The sequence below is a fragment of the Hyaena hyaena genome, unplaced genomic scaffold, assembly GCF_003009895.1.
Source record: "Hyaena hyaena isolate Hyena2069 unplaced genomic scaffold, ASM300989v1 scaffold_687, whole genome shotgun sequence".
Taxonomy (NCBI): domain Eukaryota; kingdom Metazoa; phylum Chordata; class Mammalia; order Carnivora; family Hyaenidae; genus Hyaena; species Hyaena hyaena.
Genome location: NW_024081320.1, coordinates 877,126 through 904,627, shown reverse-complemented (window position 1 = coordinate 904,627; position 27,502 = coordinate 877,126). Strand labels below are relative to the sequence as shown.

Sequence of the window (27,502 nt, the reverse complement as noted above, 5' to 3'; positions counted from 1 at the left end):
AAGTTTTTTTTTTTGAAGACAAAGCTTCCTTATACTTATTCTCAGGCAGATCAGGTCATCTCAGGAGTCAATAAACGATCTTATTCAGCAAAGACAACACATTGATCCTCATCATTCTGTTATAAGATTTCAATAGAATTAAAAGTAGGGCTAATTTAGAGTACCAAAGTTAGAATAGCTAAAGAAAACAAAAAGAAAAATCACTTACTTGATATTATCAAGGCAGCCCGATTCAGGTTTCAGGATGGCAGTATGATGAAACATTTTATATAAAGCAATCCCAAGGAAGATTACATTAAGCTGTAATATAAAAGGTACTGTTATGTAGCATAACTGGAATTAAAAAAAAAGGAAGTCTATTTTCCATAAAAGATGAGTTGTTCTGGGAAATTAGCTCTCACGTACTTATAAAGGAATTGGATCATAGATGATTGCCTAGTATTTTAGCAAAGGCAAGAAGCCACTTTAGGGAATTGGGATACCAGGGAGTTACAAAGCATCATTATGCCAAAATACATATAAATACAAAATCAGCAGCAGTTGGAATGATGCTGTGGAAATTGTAAAACAACTCAAAGCCAAGTATATGTTGAAAAAAGAGTTGGGCGTCTGGGTGGCTCAGTCGGTCAAGCTTCTGACTCTTGATTTCTGCTCAGGTCATGATCTCTTGGTTGGTGAGTTCAAGCTCCATGTTGGGCTCTGTGCTTACAGCACGGAGCCTGCTTGGGATTCCTCTCTCTCCCTCTCTCTCTGCCCCTTTCCTGCTTGTGCATGTTCACGTGCTCTCTATTCTTTCTTCTCTCTCTCTCAAAATAAATAAATAAACTTTAAAAAAATTATCCCAGGTATGTTACTATTTCTGCCCTCTGAACACTGTTTGGGGATATATTTTGTGAACATTGACCCAAATTTACTGTTTGAGGATATATTTTAAAATGCTACATTCCAAAAAAATATACACTAAAATCAATATATTTTTGAAGAACTAGATCAAAAGGATTATAAAATGGTGTTAAATTCTAATGCTATAACAAACTACGATTAAAGTCCTGAAACCCTCACTGATACTGTTTTATCACTGGAAACACAGAGAGCATAGGACTTAAAACAAAACAAAAAGTTCTGGTGTAAATTCCATCTATCACATATATGCAAACTATAGAAAACCACATATTGAATTGCCCTTTATGACGTGGTTTGTTTAAATATGTTTCAAAATTTAGGATTGGTGAGGATGAGGAAAATCCAATTATAAGCCCTCCTGAAGTTCTCTCAATAATATAGTTCTACAATCCTTCATCAAATCCAAAAAGTCTAAAAAGTCAAAGTATTAAAAAACTTATTGAGTGGCCAAAAAGCCTAACCTTAACTAAATCCATTTGGTGGGAAAACTGAACTTGTACTGATATAAGGTTCTTCTGTCTTTATTCCACTTGGTTTTACTCTTCCAATTTTTTTCTGCTGAATTATTACTGTGTTTGGTTTCAGAGTCCTGCCTCATCCCTACTTTTAATATTGGTTGATGTGTTTGATTTGGGGCAACTGCTTATTCTCTACTAGGAATTCTATATAATATGCAATACATGTACCACATTATCATCCTAAAGTTTCAAAACTTTCTGAATTCTAAAATACGCTAGTTTCAAAGGATTTCAGATACTGAATTGGAGATCTATATCTTATTCAAAATCAAGAGGCCGTTTTATTTGGAGAATGATTTTGTATTATAAAATGATGAGTATATAAATAATGCCAAAAATAAATGACAATAAATAATTCATATTTGAAATCAAGATGTTATGCATCTAAATATACAAAAGGAAGTATGATTCTGGAACACTTGCCTAACTTATATGTGCCATTCTTAAGTGAAATCCTTTTGAATTTTAAAGTTTTGAGATTCATATAAAAAACAAAACTGGGAGAAAAAGTAAGGTATTTTGCCACATTTCCAATTTCTGATTTCATTCATAATTCAAATTATCTAAATGAAAAAGAAAGGAAATATGCTGTTGTGAAACTTGAAGTTATCGCTGTTCAAAATCCTACAAAACCAAATAGATTATGTTGGATCAGGTTCCTAAGGAGTCATGGTCCTGCATAAATATTTGCAAAGGTGTGTTTTCTTCTCCAGCAGTGTTGATTACATATTTTACAATATTAAAGTAGACTCTAATGAGTGTCTAATTCCTTGAGTCATATAGGGTTAAATAAGTAGATGCTTTTCCCAAATTCATCTATGTAAAGCAAAGATAGCCAGTTCAAGGATAGTAAAAGTTTTATTTCTTGACCTGGGAGACACATAGCTAGTGAGGAGTTCTTACCATAATTATCAAGGTCGCTGGTCCTATAAAGCTCCAAATGAAGTAGGTGTCAAGTCGGAGCCAACATCTGCAATGAAACACAAGGGAGAGAAGGCATTCAAGGACTGGGTATGGGACATACATCAAGAGTGAGAGAGTGACAGAGAAGAATGTGAACTGCAAAGCATCCCACTGGGAGACAGGAAATATTACATTGCTTGTTCATTTAAATGCTGAATTATGTGCCCAATTTCTGACAGCACTATTGATGGAGTAAGATAATTACCCCTGGAGGAAGCAGGGAAGAAATGGCACTAGGCCTATTTGCTAAGTCCTTTTGTGTCTGTCATAGGAGCTTTAAGAAAAAAGGGATAAAAAGGAAAAGAAAGAGAGAAAGCCATACACATAGCCATTAAATCGAGTAGCTTTAAGCTATCCTTTTCTCTCCAATTATGGTGCTACATAACCTGTCTATCAGTTGTCAGGCAAAGTGACATTTTCCTGTCAAGAAGATCTGAGGAAATTCAGTGCAAAGAAGAAATAAATTTGGTATCAGAAGATTGAAGTTTAATTAGGTTGGGCAGCCAACCTTTGAGAGTTCTTGAGTCTGAAAAAGTGCATTGTTACTCCCAATGCTTCTGGGGTTGCAAATGATCCTTAGCATCCCGTGAAGTTGATTCATGACCCAAAAGTAAATTATTAATCACTTAATTTCAGTCACATTTAATACTCCCCCAATTCTTAAGGCCTCTGGGAAATTACATTTTCATTCTTCAGGATGACAGGAGGAAAAAATGGAAGTGACTAGTTATGAGAAAGATTAATATAAATTTTGAACAAATTACATTTGATGTTAAAAATCATATCTTGAATTATTTGCTATTTTGCTGTATTTGAGGAGTAATTAAAAAAGAAAACACTTCCAGTGGAAAATATTCGAGTGGTTTGCTAAGTGGTCTAAAACTACAAATCCAAAGTACATAAATATTTGATTATTATGAAAATGTTACTTAAACCTCAGCAATAATGGAATGCCAGAGAAGATATGAAGAAAAGAACTTGTCACAGTCCATCAGTAGAGGAATGGGCCAATCAAGTGTTTTGTATTCATATGAGGAAATGTCATAAAACTGTTAAAAGGGAGGAAGTAGATCTTTATATGTCAATAAGAGAGATCACAACAACAAAATTTAGTGACAAAGTAACATGAAGAATCTATGCCTTACATCTTTGAACACTCAGTTGACCCTTGAACAACACAGTTTTGAATTGTGTGGGTCCATTTCTATGTGGATTGTTTTTCGATAAATATAGAATGGTACTGTAAATGTACTTTCTCTTCCTTGGGATTTTCTTACTAACATTTCCTTTCCTCTAGCTTACTTTATTGTAAGAACATAGTGTATCATAAATATAACATACAAAATATGTGCTAATTGACTGTTGATGTTACCCATAAGACTTCCATCTGGTTGACAGTAAGCTATTAGTAGTTAAGTTTTGGGGGGATCAAATGTTAGTTGTAGATTTTGAACTGCACTAAATATAAACAATAAATAATAATAATAAATTTTATAATGACTGTTAATAGTATAGCCCCTGCTCTTTTGTAGGTCAAACATGTTTTTGAGGGCTAATCTAAGATGTAAAACACATCTTCAGCAAATTCTTTTTAAGGAAAATGTGCTTCAAGAACTTCTGAAAAATGTTACTCTCAGGTTAAGGACTTCTTATACAAATACTTTAAATTATGCTATTACAGAGTGCCTTGGACTAGGTAGGGAATTTTAAAATTTTAAATCATCTCACCAAATGTGTTGTATTTAAAATGAAATAATGCCATTAAATTTTAGCCTTACAGAGCTTTACTTTTCTGAAAGCAGTCTCAGCAAATGCTTTATTTGGAAATAAAGATCACATTTGGCATAGTGATCTTTAAATGTGGAACTGAAATTACTTTAGAAGTTATTATTTTTTTAATTTTAAGAAAATTCTACAGTATCTATTTGGTAGAATAGATTTAAATTCCCTTTGGAGAGGATCAGTGCAAGAGACAAGATGAAACACTTAAAAGGTACTGGCTAAATCATCCCTCCTTGAGCACTGCCTGGGCTTGACTGACTCCTGGAGGGCAGTGTGGCAAAAATCCCTTTTCTAATTCACTTGCCATATGGCCACACCTGCTGTTGTTTTTGGCCACATGCTGGCTTTCTCAAAGCTTTCTGTAGTTCCTCTCTTTCCCGTTAACTGCCTTAAAAGTTTGAATGATTCCTGCCCTGAGTTCCCTGTGCCAATGTTGAAAGAATTCACCTGGCTTTAAGGTAAAGGAGAATAAATATGATGTGGGGTGTTTATTACATGCATGGACAGATATATCCCACGTCATGGTATCTGATAAGTCTAGACCATTCAATGTGACATGGATATAGTGAAGATGCACTGGTTAAGAGGAGACAAATGTGACAGCAACTACTTACTGCATGAAGCACAGTAAATTCTAACTTGCAAATGCCTGAGACAGACCTGCTATTGAAGAATATGATGTATCTGAAAATTGGCTTTATCCACTAAGCAACATTTAATTTGTGAAGTCATTAATTCTAATAGACCATTCTTGTTAATTTTTAAGATATGTCCATTTCTTTTTCTAATGAAATTCAGTCATATAAATATAATTTATAAAGTATGTTTATAGCAGGACAAAAGAGATGACTTGCAGTTGAAAAAGCAAGTCCATTCTGACTTCACTACATGCTTATTTGGAGTCATATTCAGAAATCTTGTAAGATCAGATCTATTTTGGAATTCAAAGGAGCACTCATCATATACCAGAAACCTTCACTTTTTTTCCCCATTTGCCTAATACAAAGAAGTCATACAAATTATTTTTTTGTAGCATTTTTTGAAATTATAAACCCAGAAGATATTACATATTTGATGAAGTCTTACTATTTTAATACAAGTTTACTGAGTAAATATTCAAAAGAACTGGCACTAACCCACAAGGATATACTATTATTTTCTTTCAGAATTATTCTCTTCTAAAATGTAAGAAATAGTATTATGAATTAAATAATAAATGGTTGATATCTGGATCAGTCTTCCATAAAAATGTCAATTATCAATCCAGTAAGTGCCACCTTCATGTATACTCAGACAAGAAATAATGAAACAAATTAATTTCTCAAAACAGGATAACAGAAAACCATACTTCTAAAGCTTATTCTCTTCTACTATTAAGTTACTCACCATTTTATTATCATTAGTCATTTTAAAAAACATATGGGGGCACTTGCATGGCTCAGTTGGTTAAGCGTCTGACTTCAGCTCAGGTTATGATCTCACGGATCGTGGGTTCGGGCCCCCGCGTCGGGCTCTGTGCTGACGCTAGCTCAGAGCCTGGAGCCTGTCTGAGGATTCTGTGTCTTCTTCTCTTTCTAATCCTCCCCTGCTCACTCTGTGTCTTTCTCTCTCTCTCTCAGAAATAAATAAAACATTAAATAAATAAATAAATAAATAAATAAATAAGATACTGTATTTAGAAAACTGGGAAGCTAATTAGCCAACATATATTAAGTGCCACCTAAAGCATTTGTTTTACAGTGCTTTTAGATTTCAGTAACATCATCAGAATCTAGCTCCTTAGGCAAGTTAGCATGTTTAATACATTGCCATTAATATTCTGTGGGACATTGTATTTTGTTGCCTATTTAATTTACTCTTACCCAAGTAGAGATATCTGACTATTCACCAGGGTCTGAAATAACATAAGTTAACAATGATGTTTATTCATTTTCTTTTTTTAATATTTTATTTATTTCTGAGAGAGACACAGCATGAGCAGGGGAGGGTCAGAGGGAGAGGGAGACACAGAATCTGAAACAGGCTCCTCTGAGCAAGCTATCAGCACAGAGCCCGATGCAGGGCTCGAACCCACGAACCGCGAGATCATGACCTGAGCTGAAGTCAGACTCTTAACCGAAGGAGCCACCCAGGTGCTCCTGTTTGCTTCATTTTCTATACGACACCAAATTGCAGACTGAACCATCCTTGGTGAGTACTAAACGTAGCCAGTAAACAATCTTTGGCTACTACTAGACCATAAAATTTATAAGCTTAATTATATCAGGTTGTTTGTGAGAGTTTCTATAACACATAATCTTTTTTTCTCTGTAACATATGCGGCTCTCTTTATATTTGTACTACAAATATCTGGCAAGATTGAGTAAGAAAAGAAGGAATAAAGAGAATTGGGATAAGAAAAAAGGAAGAGGGGTGAAAGGAACAAATATATACTTCAAGCATAATAACTTTGGTTCTAAACTCACTGAATAGTATGTCGGTTAAGATTTTTCTTTGTTTATTTATGTATTATGAGAGAGAGAGAGAGAGAGAGAGAGAGAGAGAGGCAGAGAGAGAATCCCAAGCAGACTTCGTACTGTCAGTGCAGAGCCTGATGTGGGGCTCCAACTCGTGAACTGTGAGATCATGACCTGAGTTGAAATCAAGAGTCAGATGCTTAACTGAAGTCACCAGGTACCCCTGTTAAGATTTTTTAATGCCATTTTCATCACAGCACACTCATGCATCTAATTTTGAAATACTTTGTGAGCAAGTACATGAACTGGAAAAAATATTGGCAGAGTGATGCAGGAATGGAATATGACCAGTAGTAGTCAAGACTAGCATTTGCGGTTCAGATACAGCTTGGGATCTTAGAATTCAGCACTAGATCTCATACTTGAAATGCAGATTATATTTTCTTTGTGTCCCCAATATGTTATTTGAAAAATAAATGTTTCATTATTTTGTCAGCAAAATACATCTTACATTTTTAGGGTATACTACAAAGGTTAAAAAAGCACTATCTTTTAATTTATCAATATTAAATGTTTGAATATTTCCCATGGTCCCATGTTGCCTAAATTAATTGATGGAGCAACCTAAGAATTATAATCACTACTCTATAAATGGATGCTTCTAATACAATTTATTTTATTAAATTAAAATAATGTTGCTAATCATAAAATTTATTTCTTTATTTGTATCAGTCAAATAATAGTACCAGTAATATTAATAGTTCTAATTTAATAAATGCTTATATATGTCAGATACTTTATATATATGCTTACTTATATGTATAGGGGCTCTGGGTGGCTCAGGCTCTGTTGGTCAGCATCAACTTCGATTCAGGTCATGATCTTGCAGCTCCTGAGATCGAGCCCTGCATTGGGCTCTCTACCGTCAGTGCAGAGCCCACTTCAGATCTTCTGTCCCCCTCTCCCCCTCTGCTCCTCCCCTCCTCACACTCTCTCAGATAAACATTTGCTTATTATAAATAGAAAATATACATATATATGCATACACATACACATATACATATCTATTTACTCATATATACAAAATACGTTCTCTCAAACTTTGTAATAGTTTTGCAAGGGGCTTATAGATTGAAATTATAGATTGGAGAATGAAACTCAGAAAAACTAAGTGACTTGTCTATAGCCACATCACTAATAATTGGTTGAGCTAAATTTTATCCTACTCTACCTGACTCCTAAGTCCCTGAGGCTACATAGTACTACCCATACACATAGTGAAGAATTGTCTTGATATATGCTAATAAAAAATACTTCATTATCTAAACTATTTCCCATTGGCTAACACAAAGTCAAGGTAATAATATGTTTAGTAAGGTAAATGTTTCATGTCAATGAAATATTACAAGTGGGAATATTTTACAACATACAATAATATGCTTGGAGAACTACTCCAAATGAATATATAATTTCCTGTGAGTACGTTGAGGTGCTTCAAAATTGTGAAACACATTAAATAAACCTGTGGTGCATATAACTTGCAGATACTGTCAAATTCAATGTTCAATCTTTTTTTTTTTAAGTAAACTCTATCCCTGACGTGGGGCTGGAGCTCAGGGTCCCAAAATCATGAGTCACATGCTCTACCGACTAAGCCAGCCAGGTGTCTCCATCCTATTCAGTGTTATTTGGCTGGGCTCCATGTTGAATAATACTATAAAGTAGTATTAAAAAATCAAGAGGCACCTGGGTGGCTCAGTTAGTTAAGCGTCTGACAGGTTCAGGTCATGATTTCATGGTTTGTGAGTTCAAGCCCTGCATTGGGCTCTGCACTGACAACTCAGAGCCTGGAGCCTGCTTAGGATTCTGTGTCTCCCTCTCTCTCTGCCCCTCCCCCACTCATGCTCTGCTTCTGTCTCTCAAAAATAAATATTAAAAAAAAATTTAGGGGTGACTGAGGTGGCTCAGCTAGTTAAGCATCTGACCTTGGCTCAGGTCATAATCTCGTAGCTCATGAGTTCAAACCCCCTTTCAGGTTCTATGCTGACAGTTTGGAGCCTAGAACCAGCTTCAAATTTTGTGTCTCTGGCTGTCTCTGCCTCTCCCACACTCACGCTGTTTTTCTCTCTCTCTCAAAAATAAACATAAAAATATTTTTTCAATCAATACTCTCTTTTCTACTCAAATTATTACATTGGTTGAATAATGATGTGAAAATAAAGAAACTAGAGGTGGGAACTTTTTTCCCTGGCAACGGGGAGACTAGCTCTTTTAGAGCTGTTATTCAACTATTGACCTAGGGTGACAAATATAAGACTTAAGAGATGATTTATAATAATTTTCAGATCATAAAATTTGATTTTAATTATTTTTAAGACCTTGGTTATGCTTCTAGTACTCAAGGATGTTCTGATTCATTATAAATGCTTATGACCTAATTGACATCTTTTGGAAACCTCTTACAAATTTTCAAGCCTATATTTTAAGTCTTGGGCTATTCTTTGGGCTTTACTCCTTTCCAAAGTCCTCCCTCCTCCTGGAACCCGATCTCAATCCTTTTCCAATCTACCCATCAGGTTAACCACTCCCTTCCCCACTGTAGTCTTTGATTGTGAGGAGAGTGGTATAAACTATAAATGTGAATTTCTCTTTAAAGAAAATTTAACTATTAAAATGGTTTGCATTTTTTGGTATTATTGAGGCAATTAAAGTTTGCATGAACTAATTGGATTCAGGTCATAAAATAAAAGTATCTAGCACAGAAATTCCAAATCAGCCCTGTTTAAATTATCGTTAAGTCAATGCTAGCCTTTATCTTCTGACAGTATTATTTATTGGATGGCTTCAGTGTGCATATGGATAAGAGTTTAAGAGACACTAAGAGAAGATACAAAAACAGAGATAAAATTGAATAAGTGCCCATTGTTAACGGTGCAGTTTAAAATGTGGTCTACCAGCTGAGAGTTACTTGTTTTCTTTAATGACACTACTGGTCTTCTAATCTCATTTTTTGAAGGTCCAATTATTGTGACTAAATGTACATTCTAAGTACATTCTCAAGAATAATGTCAGTACAGATAAAAAAGATTTCATTAAACAACATCAGAAAATAATAATAAAATTCTCTTACAAGCATTGCAAATTGATGGCAAACTAAGCAACTTCTCAAAATCAAATTATGTGTGCTTTGTGTGTATGTGTTTTGTAATCACTTCAACAACCCTAACAACATTTCATAGAAAAACACATCATAATCCATCAGGCAGATGCAATATGATAGTTACCACTATCTGCATCAAAATAACATTTATTTAACCTACAAAGGTAATTTTATATCTGATATTATCTCTACCATTGATACGATTCTCTACTTTTTAGAAATGTAAGCTATTATTATTATTATTATTAAAGTTACAGAGATAAAATCTCATTGTCAGTATAATAAAATATAAGGACATTAAGAGAAGAGAAAAAGGAAAAATGTTTATTATCATTTGGATTACTATTATATATATCAATGGTTTTACTCTGGATGTACTCTAAGTGGTTGAAACTAAGGAGTAAAAACTTAATAATAATAAAATTCCAATAAAAAGTGAAATAGATTTCCAAGACATGAAAGTTCAATGTACTGAGCTTAATAAGAATTTACAGAAAGTGGCTGATAATATGTTCTGAATTCTGGCTAATTCAAGTTTATTTAATATGTGGATTTATATTTATTTTTAAAATGTTTTTTATTTATTTTTGAGAGTCAGAGAGAGACAGGGCAAGCAGGGGAGGGTCAGAGAGAGAGGGAGACACAGAATCCTCGGACAGGCTCCAGACTCCGAGCTAGCTGTCAGCACAGAGCCCGATGTGGGGCCTGAACCCATGAACCCCTAGATCATGACCTGAGCTGGACACTTAAGTCAGATGCTTAAGCCAGACACTTAAGTCGGACACGTAACCAACTGAGCCACCCAGGTGTCCCTATATTTTTTAAAAAAAGTAAATGTAGCATATAAGAAGGGACCACTGGTAAACAGACAAAAAGAACAGCACAATTTGAGACAGTAGATTTACATGAATAAAAGAGTCAGGAAATGAACAGGGAGTCAGGAATGCCATCTGAAGTCAAAGAAAAGCAATCAACAATAGTAATAGAAACTGGAACAACATCAGATTTGATAATAAGGAACAAGATATATAATTCTATATGCAGAAATCCTTTGAGTTGTGTAAAAATTCATTGCTTATATTTTTCTTTGAGAAGATATCTTGATTAAACACCTGATAGAAAACATGATGTGTGCATTTCAGCTTCTCAAGTAAATACAAATGACTGAATAATGTTTGTTTCTCAACATCTGCTTCTTCAATGGGCAAAATAGACACTGGGTTGGATGAATTCCCAATCGGTAGAAGTTAAACATTTCTTCCATGTATTCTGAAGGTCTCTCTGTAGACGATGTATTTAAAATGTACAAATGAGCCACCAAATGTTCTATGCCTGCCTATGATAGAATTTTAAGTAATTTTCCTTATTCTCTTCTCTCCTTCTTTCATCTATCCTTCCTTTTCTCTATATCTGCTTTGCTGCTCTTTGTGTTGGGAAAAATCATAATTGTGGAACCGAACTATTATCAAGGTTTATTTTAAATTAGAGCCTGGGAAGTAAATTAGCCTCTATTCCCACACAGTAATAATGTCAGTAAATGAAAGCTTCCAGTTATGGTGCAGGAAATTAAAGCAATGATGGCCAAAGCTTGAACAGTCACAAGAGACTTACATATTATTGATTCTAAGAAAAGATAGATTCCTACTATCCAGAAAATGACATCTGCATCAAAATAAATGACTAAAACACAAAGTAAACAAGTCTGAGTCAGTTTAGTAATAGGAAAATTTGGAAATATCTAAAAAGAAAAAAAATAGCAGCAAATCAGGAACTATAAGAGAGCAAACTGGAATTATTGAGAATATGTGAAGAGTATAAGGTCACACATAACTATATCACTAAATTTAATATCTTAGAAGGGATGTACATTAATTAAAGTGTAAAATCCTATGACCTAAGTGGAGTGACTGCTAGTGAATTCCTTTTTAAGTTGATGTTGTAAAATCAGATGGTAGTGATGATTATATAATGTTGGGAATGTACTAAAAACTACTGAAGTGTACATTTTAAAAGAGTGAATTTTATGGTAGGTGAATTAGAGCAATAAAGGTGTTATTAAAAACAACAACAACAAACTTCTGATCTACCTAATCCCACCACCCCTAAGAGGTCTTTAGAGGCAAATATTTTTAATGTCTTTATCTAACTAATCCTAATTTGTTCTACAGTTTCTCCTGGGATCCACAAAATGAACTCAGATTTGACCATAATTCATAAAAGTCAGATTAAAAAATAACTATTGATATATTTGGACAAAGGGCCTTATATAGCCTTCACTGTACTCAAGAAAAAAAAAATCAACGGAAATGAGACAGTCTTCATTCAATCATAGTGTTCGTGCCTCTGAACAGACACGTATTCCACTTTAACTATGCTCCCAGTAATGTTTCTGCTTGTCTTCTCTCATGAATCCTCTCTTCTGGGAAGTGTGCGGCTTTATTGCCAGCATATTCAGGCTGCTGACTGCTGGTGGAAAGTCATGAAATTTGGCTTATTAACTTCTGTACAAATTGATGTTATCTAACCTCATCTGAGCCTTCACTACTGCTTGGAAATCTTTTTATTAATGTCTAATTGGCTCCTTAACACATTTTCCATAGTGCTCATTTCAAAGCTTTTCAAATCTCCTGTCCTCTCAAAATGACCTCACCTATTCCCTCAGCTGAAGTCAGGTTCTTCTACTTGATGGAAAAGTTCTTCCATTTCAAAATTTATCTTATCTTTCTTTCCTTCATACTCATCTCAGAAGACAGGGGTCATTTTACTCTTCCCAAAACATCCTCGTTGAGTGGAAATAAATCTAACTGGCTTTATCACACACATCTGCCACTATCGAGCTCTAGCACCATGGGCAAGGCAATTAATTACCTAATCTTTGATTTTTTTCATCTGTAAAATTAATGTCTTGGACAAGGTGAATTCTAAAGCCACTTTCATTATTAAATAAGGTTTTCCTAATTTTATGTATAATCTTATGCCTTTCCATCCCCCAGGACCTTTACCTTTCATTCAGCCTCTCTCTATATTAAATACGAATGAAGCGTAAGATATTTTTTCTCTATTAATCTCCTCCTATAAACTTGATTCTTCTTACCCTAGACATTCTTTGGACTTTATTTTTAAAAATTCTTCTTCACCACCATCATCGTGAGTTAATTTTCGCATCATTTCTCTATCAAACTTTTTCAGGGGATAGGGAATGCTTGAAAACTCTACTTTCTTGCTACTGACTTCTCTCTTTGAATCTTCTAACTGGGTTTCTGCTTCCAGCACTCTCAAAATATTTGTTGCAAAGGATAAATCATTTTTCCTCGGTGCTTATCCTACTTGAATTATCTTTACTATAGAACACTGCAGACGGTGTTCTGAAACATCCTGAAGCTGTCTTCTCATTTTCCTCATGATTCTCTTTCAAGGCCCTAGCCACCTCTTGGCTTTCTCTATTTTTATTTTCCCGCCTCAATCTATGTCCTAAATGTGGGTATTCATCAGAGATCTATCTTGGTCTTCTTTCTAATCTTTTTCTATTGAAACTTTCATTCATGCTCAGGATCCCGACTGTTATATTGATGTGGATTACAAAAATATTTTTCACTGATTTCCTTTCCAGGATACTGGACATCTCTACATGTATATCTCACCAATTTGAAGTATACTGACACTAAAATTCTTCTCTACAACCCAATATGCGCGGGGGGTGGGGGAAGCAGAAAGGAAAGATACAAGCTGCCCCTGTCCCTACTGTCTTTCTTTCTGTTAATGATATAAATTTATTTCCAATAACTAGAACTGCCAGGTAAGGAAGAAGAGAAGCCATTAATACCAGGGACTACGCTGTCCTCTGAATATACAGTTTCTGACATAGCTAGTTCTTCATTTGACAAATGTCTCAATGTTCTAAAAGATATTAAAACAATCATCTTATAATTACTCAAGGGTATGATGTAGTTGCGGGAAAATTAAGCTGTTTTTAAACAACATCATACTGAATCTCAAGATTTTTCCTCTTTCTATATCATAACAAAAGTACAGCCATGAATTGAATTACCCCCATTTGCATCTCCAGTTCAAACATCTATTGCTGTGAGGTGATATAAAGACTTAGCTTTCAAGAAAATCCAAAGCATTTATTTCAACTAGACTTCAAAAGAGAAAAGAAAAAAAAAAAAAGAAAGAAGACATAAACTCACACTTTATCTGTTCCATAACTCCTATAGTCTACTGCTGCGGACACAGCTACTATGAGCGCAGGCATCCCATAGCCAACCAGGTAAAAGTATTTCCTGCGTGAATGCTCACTCTCAAAAACCTCCACCAGCATAATGTAGAGCTGCACCCCCTCCAGGAACATCCAGGTGAAGGCCGCCAAGAAGAAGAAATGTAGTAGGGCAGCAAAAACTGCACAGGCAATCTAGGAAAGAAAAGAAATGATTTGAATGACAACCAAATGAAATATAATCAACTACCATAACATCAAAATAAATATTTATCAGGGTGCCTGCCTGGCCCAGGAGGTTAAACATCTGACTCTTGGTTTTGTCTCAGGTCATGATCTCATGGTTTGTGGGTTTGAGCCCCACATCAGGCTCTGTGCTGAGGGCGTGGAGCTTGCTTGGAATTCTCTCTCTCTCTCTCTCTCTCTCTCTTTCTCTTTCTCAAAATAAATAAAAATAAACTTACAAAATAAATATTTATCAAGAATGTGGTAATACAGTAGTCTGCCAAAGAATAACCTAAATAAGATTCTTAAAATTCAGGTATAAAAACCTAATTACGTATAACCTATTTTTCAAAATACATGTAACATTCTATTAATAATGTCTTACAGATGACAGCATAGTATTATAAGAAAAAATAATAAAATTTAGGAAAAGTTCTAATAAGAGCCTGTTAATTGATAATTATTTATGATATTAAAGTTTTAAAAATACATCTCATGAATTATTTTTCTTGGCCATATCATGTCTGTTCTAACATATTAAGTTCTTCAGTTGTAAGTGAAAGAGAAACATTAAAACCAAGGAAAATACAGCTCTTAAAATTAAAAACCAGGGGCACCCGTATGCCTCAGTTGGTTGAGCATCCTACTCTTGGTTTCAGCTCAGATCATGTTCTCATGGTTCCTAGGTTCAAGTCCTGCAGCAGGCTCTGTGCTGATGGCATGGGGCCTGCTTGGGTTTCTCTCTCTCTCTCTCTCTCTCTGCTTCTCCCTTGCTCATGCTTGCTGTCTCTCTCAAAATAAATAAACATTAAAAAATAAAAATGTAATAATTATAATATTTTGTGATGGGATCATCAATTCATTATTATTATTTGCTTGTTTATTTCTTCTTTGCTTGGTTTCAGAAAGGATTTAAGGTGGCATTGGGAAGTTCATGCTACAAAGTGTAAAAGTAGGTTTAAAAAAAAATACAGTAGAGGCTCCAGAGTATGTACTTTGCTCTCTATTTTCTTTTTCTTTCTTTCTTTCTTTCTTTCGTTCTTTCGTTCTTTCGTTCTTTCGTTCTTTCTCTCGTTCTTTCTTTTCTCTTTCTATCTTTCTTTCTTTCTTTTTTTTTGTTATTGTACAAAACGTTGCCCTAGAAGACACCCAGCCCCTACTTTGGCATATTCTCTAAGGTACTACGAGTTTCAGCTGATCATATATTAGTTTTCTTATGTGAGTTCTGAAATTCTCACTCCTTGGGGAAGTAGCAGTATTTATTTTCAATTAAGAAATTCTAATTAAAATCTATAACTCCTACCAGAAAAAAGCAACAAATTTATAGAAATCATCAGGTTATTATTAATTCAATGATGAGTATGATCCTTGCGAAAGAGACAGAGGGCAAGTCAGTTTCACTGAGTTAGAGAGATGACAATGAGGATGCCTCATGTCACCAGGCTAGAGAGAAAGCAGCACCTACTCACCATAGAAAAGGCAGGAAGAGGAAACCTATCTAGCAACAAGAGGAAAAGACAAGTTGGGCTAAGATGCACTCTACTCAACTTTTCCATATCAATCTTTGTTCTCTAGGCTACTTGTCAGAACTTAGTTTGTGCAGCACGCAATGTGTGGTGGTTTATCGTACCATATGTACATTAGGAAACAAAAATACGAATAAAGTTTCTAAATGAAAAAAAATCATACAGCATTTGAATTGCAGGTTAACAAGAGAATGAAATGATTTCTTCTTGGAAAATAACACAGTTTTCCATTTCTTGCTTTTTAGAGTTAGAACCTCAACTATTAATTTTTGTTATCAGAAGACTTTACTTTTTTGGAAAAAGCAATGTGCACTTTGATTGCTTATTCATATGTATGCCTTTATGGGAAAAGCTGTCTCATTTGTATATGATAACCAATTAAAAGTAAAATCACCATAATTGTACCCTTTACAGCCATTAATCATGAATGCATAATCACAAACATGAATCCAACTGCATTTTTATTGTAAAGTACTCCATACTTATGGACACATACCAGAGAACAGCATTAAGGGAATGAATTATTTATTATGCCTACACATCTTCTAAAAAATGGAAGTTTTATTTTCAATTGCAGTTTTAGTCACGAGAGCAAACTTGCACTACGTACATGAATCCTATGTAAATAGAACGGGCATTACAAAAAATATAAGTAGGCACAGAGTCTTTTGAATAATTAGATACTATCTCTTATTGATAATTTGTTTGGTTTTACCAGAAACAGTTGGCTGGTGCTGTTTCTTTCCCCCTTTTTCTTTCCCTACTTCTTTTCTTCCTTCCTCTCCTTCATTTTCTGATGAGTGAACATAGTAGTAAAGTACAAAGCTGGCTTTAAAGATACAAAAACAGATCTTGCACAAATGTGTGTTAAACAAAATTTGGGTAGAGTTTATAAATTCTAAAAATGACCTATGGTTTAAACTATTTTGCAAATAGGTCAATTAAATAGACTCATTTTAGACATGAAGTTTTTAATATGATATTAACATTTTTTTAAGTATATGATGAGGCACCTGGCTGGCTCTGTCAGAAAAGCATTCAACTCTTATCAGGATTACGGGTTTGAGTCTCACACTGGGTGTAGAGATTACTAAAAAAAATAAACTTAAAAAAAGAGTATGTGATAAACTTTGAAAAATAACAATTATATCTATTAGGAGAGATACTCTTCAATGATTTTATTTAACTATCCTCAATATTCTGCTCTGATGAAAAACAAAATGAAACACACACCCATACACACAAACTAATGAGGAGATACAGTTCTTTAGAAATGCAAGATTATGAACAGAATTTCTCAAGAAATGCACATTCATACATTCACTGCCTCTTTACAACAATGGGGTATAAAAAAGGAAAACTGAGTAAGATCTGAAAATTAACAATCATCTTAGACAACTAGAAGAGAGGATACTTTCAAAAAAGAATATTTTGGGTGCTAGAAAGCTGGGGTCAGAGACATTTTTTGCTAATATCAATGAAAGTTGCTTACTGGTTGGTCCGTTCGGTTGATCCCAATCAGGAAGAGAAGTTCAGCTACAAAAAGACTAATGCAGAGGTTCTTGTGGATGGTGTTACGGTCACTCTGGAGCCCACGGAAAAAGCAAAATGTGAAGATGCAAATCAGGAGACAAACAAGGGACAGCAAAATTCCAACCCATGTGATCACATCCAGAAGAAGGTCATGGACCGCATCACTGTGCTGGAAATACAACAGAAAAGCCGTAAGTTGCACTTATGCATAACAGATTATGAAGTCTTATAAGAGCCTGGATTCATGAAGCATGATTATCATAATACACTAAATATCTGATGCACACACAATGAATAAGATAACTTAATTTTTTGGGTTTTCTAGTCCACAGGTAAAAGATTTTATTTTTTCCTCTATGGTTTATATCAGTTTGCTATTCAGGGATATCAGTACAGTGTTTGTACCTTTCTTGATAAAATATATTTTCAGGATATAAATGGTTGAAGCAACCTAACTTAATTCTGGCCTAAGATTTCAGGAAAAAATTTCTTTTTTCAACTCATATATCACTTTTTTAGGCTAATTTTTTGACAACTCCCACTAGGGAATACTCTATTTTAAAAATTAAGCTATATGCTTAAGGAAGTGGTGTCTCAACTGAAATGCTTTTTCAATCACCAAAGGATTTTTTTAATAAAAAAAATACAATTCCTCTGTTCTGTAGATTCTTTATCAGAATTTCCAAGGTTGAATTCATAAAAGTATCTATTTTTATAAAGATTCCCAGTTAATTCTGATGAACAGCCACATATGTGTACCATTTATTTAGTGAAAGATCTAAAAGAATGAGGATATTCACTGGATTTATATTCATATTGAATGGCTTAAGGAGATCAGGAAGTGTGATCCTTGAAGGGTTTTGCATGAATAGAGCCTGTTATACATAGATGGAAAATAAGCATTCAGTATTACTGTACCCTATAGGAGCATAAAACAGAGCTAAGAAAAAGAAAAAAGCTCATAAAAGCTTTTGTACTAAAAGTGCGATTTTTTTTTTTTTTGGTTCTATTAAAACAGTCTTGTGATTTCCATACGATTCATGTTCCTTGTTCTGTGTACTATCTCATTTCTGTTCTTGTTCTAAGATATCAAACCCTATTCCTTTCCTATGGTAGACTGACTCTACCCAATACCACTTCCGTGAAGCATTAGAATTTATAGTGGTCCAACACAGCAGCGTGCCAAGGGTTGGAGCAGAGTTCAGAAAGTTTCCATGAGTGTTAATGCCTCTTTTCTTCATAGTTTCTTGAAAAGCCCTGAAGATCTAGTTTCCTTGAGTAGGTCTTCTTTTCAAAAACCTACTATTAGATTTTTTTTTAGTGTAAGTGGCAAAGGGATCTATACAGTATGATGTCATTTATACAAAATTTGAAAAGACAGAAAAATAGTGACATTCATTTTTATGGATATATGCATAAGCAGTAAAAGTATAACATGAAGATGGGAAATTTTTTCGTTGAAAACAAAGAGATGTGTTTCTAATTGACATCTTTTCCCACTGTGTAGATCATACACATTGATTTTTATTTTAAGGTTAGGGGTTACTACATTTAGTTGTCTTCCACACTGTTAGCTCACTCTAAAAAAGCATACATATCCAGGTTTTCTAGTGTTTCTTGCTTTTATTCAAACTTCATACTTTTAGGTTTTTTACAAACTTCACACAAAGATTATTCTGAATATGAAAATTCTTACAAGTGAGTCTCTCTGCTGTAACCTAAATCATAGCTCTTCTCAGATGCCAGATAAGACTTCACAGTTGTTATTTGATAAAGAACTCTGCTAGAACACTGTCAATGAAACAGTTTTGAAATATTCCTGCATAACTCTAGGTATATTTCTGGGAAGGAGCTGAAATCATGAAAAGAAAACTACATGAAATTTTGCTTTAGCTGCTTTGTTCTCCAGGGGACACTACTAACGTAGTGCTGGGTCTCAGATAGCTTAAATTACTTTTACTATTGGAGAGTGGAGAGTGGTTAGTGCTACCAGGTTCCCTGAACAGAGGGCTATTTGCTTTCTTCTTTGACTCAAAGGAAAGATGCTGTGATTGAGTATCAAGCACCAGTGTTCAGCACAGCAGTCTTCTATAATGGGAAAAATGGCAGGTATAATACATTCTCAAATGTATCCTAAAGACCTAAAACACTAACAAAAAAATAAAAAATAAAACCAGAATGAAAGAAAAGAAGAAACCAAAAAATCTCCTGCCTTTGTCTGGGTAGTTGCATTATGAGAAATATATTTACTTTACTCAGTGCCTTCATAAGTCCTTGAAAAATCCCATGCAGGGTTATTAAGAGAAGAATACCAGATGTCAAAACATCAGTACAAAGAGTACATTACACTCAAAGACAGAACAAAAAAGTCTAGTGATTAATTCATCTTTCAGGTATTAGTGTCTAGCTCAGAAATCAACACCGACCACCCTGTGCATACTATACTGTGAGAGCAGCACCCTTTCAGATACAACTCACCACTTGAATTTTATAAATAAGATGAAAGGAAAAGAACAATTGATATTAAATGCCAATAAAAGCTATGAGTATAGCCTTCTTCATCATGTGTGCCATAACAGAACTTCCAGGAGGCCAAGCTATGAAACAAACAAACCCCATTTAAGAGGATGTCCAATTGAATAAAACTCTTAGGTATGGCTGTAACACAATGATAATGGATCAAGTATTCTTATTTCCAAGGTTTGATGTTTGTGAGCACTATATAACTCAATCACCTATAACATGTACTATATATACCACTATGTGCCTTGAAAGCTTATTAATCCTATATCTTATTAATGTTATAACACAAGACCCAGTATTACGGGTTGACACATGAAAAATCCTTAATAAACATTTGTTTTTGAATGATGATGATAATCCCACTCTGCTTAGATCAAATGCCTTAGAGCTGAATCCTCTCTATCAGTGTAGCTATAACATAGCTTTCATCTCCACTGGATTCTTAAAAAGGTTTCAAGTTTTACGTGTCGAAAACTGAGATCCTGATCATATCCTGTTTCTCCTCCACCCTCCAGACAAATTTCTCTTCCCTCTGTCTTCCCATTTCAGTAAACAACATCATTCTTTGAGGTATTCTTGCCAAAAACTTATGAGTCATACTGATTCCTCTCTTTCATAGGTCACACTTTATTCATCAGGAAATCTTATAGGCTCTGCCTTCTAAAGATGGTAGCTGCCCATCACCTCAACTACACCAAAGTGGTTGAAGCCACCCATTTTTTAGTAACCCCTTAATTGATTTCCCCACTTTGATCATTGTCCCCCTTCACTGTATATACAACAGGGCAGAGAGATTCTTTTTAAATATAATTCAGATAATATGATTCACTGATGAATGGCATCTAATGTCTTCTGTCTCATTGAAAGGAAAAGTCTTTCAAAGGTCTACAAGGCACTAATAACATCAGTATCTCCGTGGCATCATATCCTATTCTCCCTTCATTCAGTTAATTCCACTAGTTGGCCTGCTCCATTATTTGAATATGTCAAAGATATTCCAGTCTCAGAATCTTTGCATCTGATGTTTCTTTGGCCTAGAATGCTCTTCCAAAAGATATCTGCATGGCTTACTTGATACCCTCTTTCAGTCCTTCATTCAAATGTTACCTTCTCGTAGAGGGTTTTTCTGAGTCACCATATCTGAAATTACAAACATGTTTTTCCCCATTCTGACTCTTTCTCTATTACTTTTTCTGTACTATTTTTCTCATCAGCACTTATCTACACTATATATTTTGCTTAATATTGCTTGTCTAATGTCTGTGTCTCCCACTAGAAAGTATACTCTAAGAAAATAAGTTGTTTTATCTTTCTAATCACCAATGTATCCCCAGGTCCTACAAAATTGTCTACCCTACAGTGGATGCACAATTAATGTGTTGATCGAATGAATGAATCTCTCTTGAATTATCCCCATCTTCTAGAATGGATTTAAATTACAAACTAAAAGTTGTATCATGCTGTCCACTGCCCAATCTTTGTGACTCTCTGGTTCTCAAATCATCTGCTCTAAAATCTTAAGTAAAAGATAAAGAAAATTAGGGCTGAAGAATGAGAAGGATGTTATACCATAATATTTTAAGATATGTTGACATGTCAATGTGTTACATAATTACAATAATGGAGGCCAAACTATGCAGAGAAGCAAGAAGACTTCAGGAATAAGTCTTAGGATCTAAAGGCATGGATTTAACCTTGTCACTCTAGTTTCACAATTGTTACCTGGAACAAACTACTCACCCTTTTGAGTATCAGAAGCCTCATACACATAGAGATAAAATAACAGGCTTCAGCATTTTGTGATAAGTAATTAAGATAACATATATGAAAGCAAGAAAGTCAGTGTTTCTTATTTCCTTTTTAAATCTGCAAACAGTCTGGGTTATATTCTTGTTTGGCAGCAGCCTTCATTTAAATAATCAAAAGTCTGTATGAATGACAAGGATTGGATCAAAAACATAATAACTGTGACAAGAATAAACATTAATGTTATTTTAACTAAGGACACAAAACATTATTTCAACCACCTAATGAATTACCTAAATTCATTTTTATAACATTGCCAGTTTAGTTTATGTTATTAATATTTGTGCTTCTGATGAATTAAGGTCACAAAATACCTATATCATCTGCAGGAGGCAGATTTTAAATTTAGAAACTGAATTCTACAGACATTACTGTACAAATTGTTTATGACTTTTACATAATATAACACAAAGGGGCTCAATTTCACTTTTATATTCTTCTTTAATTATAACAAAAAGACAAATTAGCAACAGAAGATATATAATTAATCCCCCCCCCCCCCCCCCCCCCCCCCCCCCCCCCCGTGTCTGTACTTGCATAGACTAGTATAATCTGTTGGGAAGAATCCTTCAACACTCACAAAAATTTTTTTAAGACAAAAAATAAAAAACTTCAAGGAAATTAACTTCTTAAGAGAAGATGGAAAGGTGAGAGAAAATCTTCAAGCAGAATGAAAGAAGGATTCCCAGAATGATATTCCAGAAAGATACTTTTGGGAAATGAAATGATTCAATCCTCTCTAAAAACAAATTTTTATTAAAACGATATTTGTTTTTCAGGCTTTCTATAAAGTTTCTTTTCATATTTGAAATGCCAAATATTTTGTAAAATCTATGCAAAGTTTCTGATTTTCTGTTTTACATTTGTCTCAGTGAATTTACTTTGTCCTATCACTACGGAGAAAGAGTTCTCTGAGTAATGCAAATACCACAAAAGGGTGTCGCATTTGGGGGAAAAATGTCTTAAGCAATGATGTTTTGTGGAAGACACTCCGTCAATGTAAAATACTCGCATATATAAATAGGTACATTTAATGAAACTAAATCCAAATTTATGGAAAAGGAAAATGTAACTTTTGTCTCATGATTTTAAAATAATTAATCTGAGTACACTAAGAGCTTTTGTGGAAATCTTGATGTTTCTAACTTTATTGTCCAAAAGGCGAGTCAACAAACAAGATAGAGAAATAGATTTTTACATGTTTTTCATTTTAACTCCATACATGTTTCCAGATGGGACATGAACTATATGAATTAATTTTTAAACCCCCTGGATGGTTTTTCTTTTATCATAATTTTAGAAAGTTACACTCTCTAGACACTACTTGAACACTCGCCCTATATAACTATTAATTCTGGGCCTGTAATTATCAAGAACCTGTTTAACTTTCTGTGTAATAATGTGTTATTTAAATGTCTAGTCAGATCTGTTAAAGCATAATATGATTTTTAAATTGCCTCTTAAACATTATCTCTTTCTGAAATATTTGTAATGGAACTGAAATAAATTTTCTTTCTTTTTTGCAAAATTGAGCATTTGCTTTGCTACTAATGTATCACAGAAGCATAAGGCCCATAAGGTTACAAAAGACTATTTTCTGATAAATGTTGTATGAACTCTTTAAATCGGTTCCTAGCATTCCTCTAACTCTTAGGAGATAGGTCATCAGACATAGCTCACTCTGCAAATGCTTGAGAAAATAAAGGGTTCAATGGATTCAGGAAAATAGGATTTCCTTGTGGAAGAAGATGAAGGTCAGAGTTAAGTGACGCAGTGAGAAGAACAACATAACTACATTTAAGATTTTTTACAGTAAATTAAACAAAAAAATCAGCAACAATTTTCAGATTTGTATTACATTTAAAAAAAAAATCAACCTAAATTTTATTTTCAGGTTTTTATTGCTAAGTGAGAAATAATGGTACGTAAGAGCATACAAAAACATATATAACCAACTGTCTTTTGGATTCAATAGAACTTATTCAGCAAATCTCCTTGGTTTCAAAAATGTAGCATAGCAGCCTCAAAGTTATTTGAGATTTTCTTGCTTTGAATTAAAAAAAATAAAACCCCACCATATTTGGTGAGCCAAACTTACAACTACCATAAAATAAGGAAATAGGAAAGAAAATAGTAGAAAATGTAGGAACTAAGTATCTTACTTAGCACTTACTTAGTACCTAGCGCTTAGGACTTACTGGCACTAAGTTAAACATAGTAATAAGTTAAAAAGGATAGACTGAAGTTGATGAACCAAAAAGAGATTAGTGATCAGTTAGAATTTTTCAAAGGAAATGAAATGATTGAGCAATAAATAAAAAAAAAAGATTTTAGGAGTATCTGGGGTAAGGGTAGGGAATGAATCTAGACAGACAGAAAATTCCATTCTTCGTGTTTCTGAGTTAAGTAAGGTGATGATGATGATAATGACGATGATAGCTAAAACATAACTTTCAAAATATCATATTGTGTTGGAAGTACCCATTTATTTTATTAGTATACGCAATCATATAAAACATTATGATGCGATATTATTATCTCCAGGTTATAGATGAAGGAACTGAAGCACAAAGAATAAGTAATTTACTCCAGATGACTCAACTAGTATGCAATAGAGAAAGGATTGGTGGGAGGGGAAGTAACTGTTGAGGTTTGCTCAGGAATATCTTAACTCTATGTTTTGAATCCTGGGAAAGCCTTCCACAAGACATGAAAGAATCCTAGCCTTTAGAGATGCTTCAGAAGTTTGGGAAAAAATTATAAAATCTGTATGATAGCCTGGCTGGACAGAGGCTGCAAGCTATACTAACTGTAGTGTCAAATGGATGTAGCATTGATTACCAATTTTCTTTAGTGATGCCTGCTGTTTTTCACCTTGAGTCTTGATGTTGGCATCTGTTATTTGCACTTCCCAGTATTGGATTATCCATTGCCGCATGCCTCTGAGTGATACAGTTTCACTGCTTGTGATCATGTCTTCCTCTTAGACTTCGAATTGAAGTATGTATGGATTGATTTCTATGGTGCTTTGTGCTACTTCAAGTCTTAACACTGTAAATGTTGTGACCATGTTTCTAATAATTCATTGATAAAACTGAGAATGACAATAATCTAATGACATGACAGTACTAAAACAGGCTAGACAACTGTGCTATTTTTTTTATGTTTTATTTATTTTTGAGAAACAGAGAGAGACAGCATGAACATGGGATGGACAGAGAGAGAGGGAGACACAGAATCCAAAGACAGGCTCTGTGCTCTGAGCTAGCTGTCAGCATAGAGCCCAACGTGGGGCTCGAACCCACAAATCATGAGATCATGACCTGAGATGAAGTTGGTCACTCAACCGACTGCGCCATTCAGGCACTTCACAACTGTGCTATTTTAAAGACACATGGAAGAATTCATAAAATCAGACTGGAGAGGTAAGCAAAGGTGAGCATTCTGTATAATATGCAGAAATGAATTTGGGACCACACATGAGAGAGAAGGTTATATGAATGTAGATATGGAGGCTGAATTTCACAAGTTTGGGATGAGGCAGGAAAGTTTTTATAAAATCAAAAGTTGTTTTTAATCTCCCCCCAAAAAAGACACTAATGCTCAGTTGAAATTAACACTCATTGAATGCACTGTAGTATTGTTTTGTTCCCTGGATTCTCTAGGTGCCTGAGGACACCTTCCTGACTTGAAGATTGCACATTTTAGTGCTGTGGGAAAGGAAAAGGGAAAATGGTGACAGCCAATGTTTTGTCCCTTCATAGTGTAGAGCTTATTCTGTCCGATCTTAACCAATAATGACCATACTTTCTATAGTATATCAGGTGATGTAATAAATTATGGCAATAAAATAAGTTTCCCTACCTCTTAGGTATTTTGATTTGAAATATGGGGTTTGAACTTTCTTCTTTTAATGTTTAGCTATTTTTGAGAGAGAGAAAGAACATGCATGAGTGGGGAGGGGCAGAGATAAAAGGAGAGAGAGAATCCCAAGAAGGCTCCATGCTTGTCAGCACAGAGCTCAATGCAGGGCTCAAACTCACTAATTGTGACATCATGACCTGAGCCAAAATCAAGAGCTGGACACTTAACCAACTGAGCTAACAAGGTGCCCCAAAACGTGGAATCTGAAATCATTTTCTTGATTTCTATGAAAGTTTTAATGGAACTTCTGAAGACATAAAACAAAACATTGTTGACACATTGTCCAGACATAAAATAGACTTTGTGCATATTCAACAGACAGTGCAAATGTAAATTTTGGAATAGTCCATTCAGCCTACAAATGTCTTAGAAATAAAATGGATAGTTCTTATCTACTAAATGTCCTGTATACCTTGTACACAAGGTAGCCTGTGTACCTTACCTGTGATAATGAAGTTTCATAATGAAAGTTTTTGGTCATTTTTCAGCTTCTTAAAATGGTCAGAGGTTTTTTGTTTTTGTTTTTGTTTTTTTAATTTTCTAGAAAGGGAAGGAGATAATTGCCTAAGATATGTGCCTACAAAATAGATATCATTGCTGCTGGCCATAGAGAAGATGTGAAAATACTGGCCTTCTATAAAATCATATTTTCAAAGTATGGGACAAGAGGAATGTCTTTCCCTAATTCTGAAATATATGACAGATGAGAATGAAGAAAAAGATTAAAGTAAAACACATTTTTATATTTCTCCAAAACTGCTGAACTCTGAAAAAGCTATAAGGAACCAAGAAAAAGATAAAATGATTCCATTTGAGTTGCCTGAATTTCTGTGTAGGTCAGAACAAAACCTCATACAGAGAAAACATTACCTATGTTGGGGATTTAAGACTTAAAAAAAAAAGTCACCAGAAAAGGGCAATCAAGTTAAACAGGACTTTATCATTTCTTTATTAAAAATGTTAACTTATTTGGTAACCTCGGTGCTTCAAAATCATTATCCTTGATAGTGTTTTACCTTATTTAACAATCGGTGTGCTTAAGTGTTTAAGTGTTTAAAAATGATGAATATTTTGGACACGGAGAGCCTATATGATGAATTCACAGATGAAAAGAACTGATTGGCAAACAGCTTGTCTACCAAAATAAGCTTCTACACACAAAGTGGAAGGGCGTATTTAGAGAGATGAGAACTAATTTCTACAAGTCTAAAAACCTATTAGGTAAAGACACTAAGTAAGATCCTTTGTGTTCTATGCTCAATATTTCTCTTAAAGGTTTTATTTTTAAAGTAATCTCTATACCCAATGTGGGACTCAAACTCATAATCCCAAAACAAGGGTTGCATTTTTTGTTTGTTTGTTTGTTTGTTTTACAAAAAGTTGCCAGGGTGGCTTAGTCAGTTAAGCTTTCAACTTCAGTTCAGGTCATGATCTCACAGTTTGTGGGTTTGCGCCCTGTATCAAGGTCTGTGCTGACTGCTTAGAGCCTGGAGCATGGTTAGGATTCTGTGTCTCCCTCTCTCTCTGCCCCTCCCCCATTCACACTCGTGTGTGTGTGTGTGTGTGTGTGTGTGTGTGTGTGTGTGTGTGTGTATGTGTGTCTTTCTCTCTCTCTCAAAGATAAATATAAAAAAATTTAAAAAACATGTGAGTCATATCTGTTTAATTATATACTAGCTTTTTGAAGTCTCCCATTTACATATCTTCAAAATATGCAATGATAATATAGCCCCAAAATTTAAATATCCACTAAAAATCTACAGTATCAGAGGACAGAAAGACACATTTAAAATGTGTTTTTATAGTTTTTCACAGTATTAGCCCTACTATTAATTAGTATTAAAAACTATTAATGCCACTATTCGGTAGTAATAACACCCATGTACATAATTATTCATTAAATATTAAGTATATTTTTGATCTGGTAGTGCTATTTCACCCTGAGATCTCCAAAAAGTTGATCACTC

General features: G+C 34.4%; 1 protein-coding gene across 1 annotated transcript in view; it reads right to left on the bottom strand.

Moving 5' to 3' along the window:
* Nucleotides 1-27,502, bottom strand: part of ADGRL3 (adhesion G protein-coupled receptor L3) — a 516,039-nt gene that overhangs the window by 70,860 nt on the left and 417,677 nt on the right. The window contains exons 16-19 of the mRNA XM_039217419.1: nucleotides 17,242-17,451; nucleotides 13,973-14,193; nucleotides 2,325-2,391; nucleotides 209-300 (exon numbers count right to left, since the gene is read on the bottom strand). Of these exons, the coding sequence (XP_039073350.1) occupies nucleotides 209-300; nucleotides 2,325-2,391; nucleotides 13,973-14,193; nucleotides 17,242-17,451 (590 nt within the window). The remainder of the gene's footprint in view (nucleotides 1-208; nucleotides 301-2,324; nucleotides 2,392-13,972; nucleotides 14,194-17,241; nucleotides 17,452-27,502) is intronic.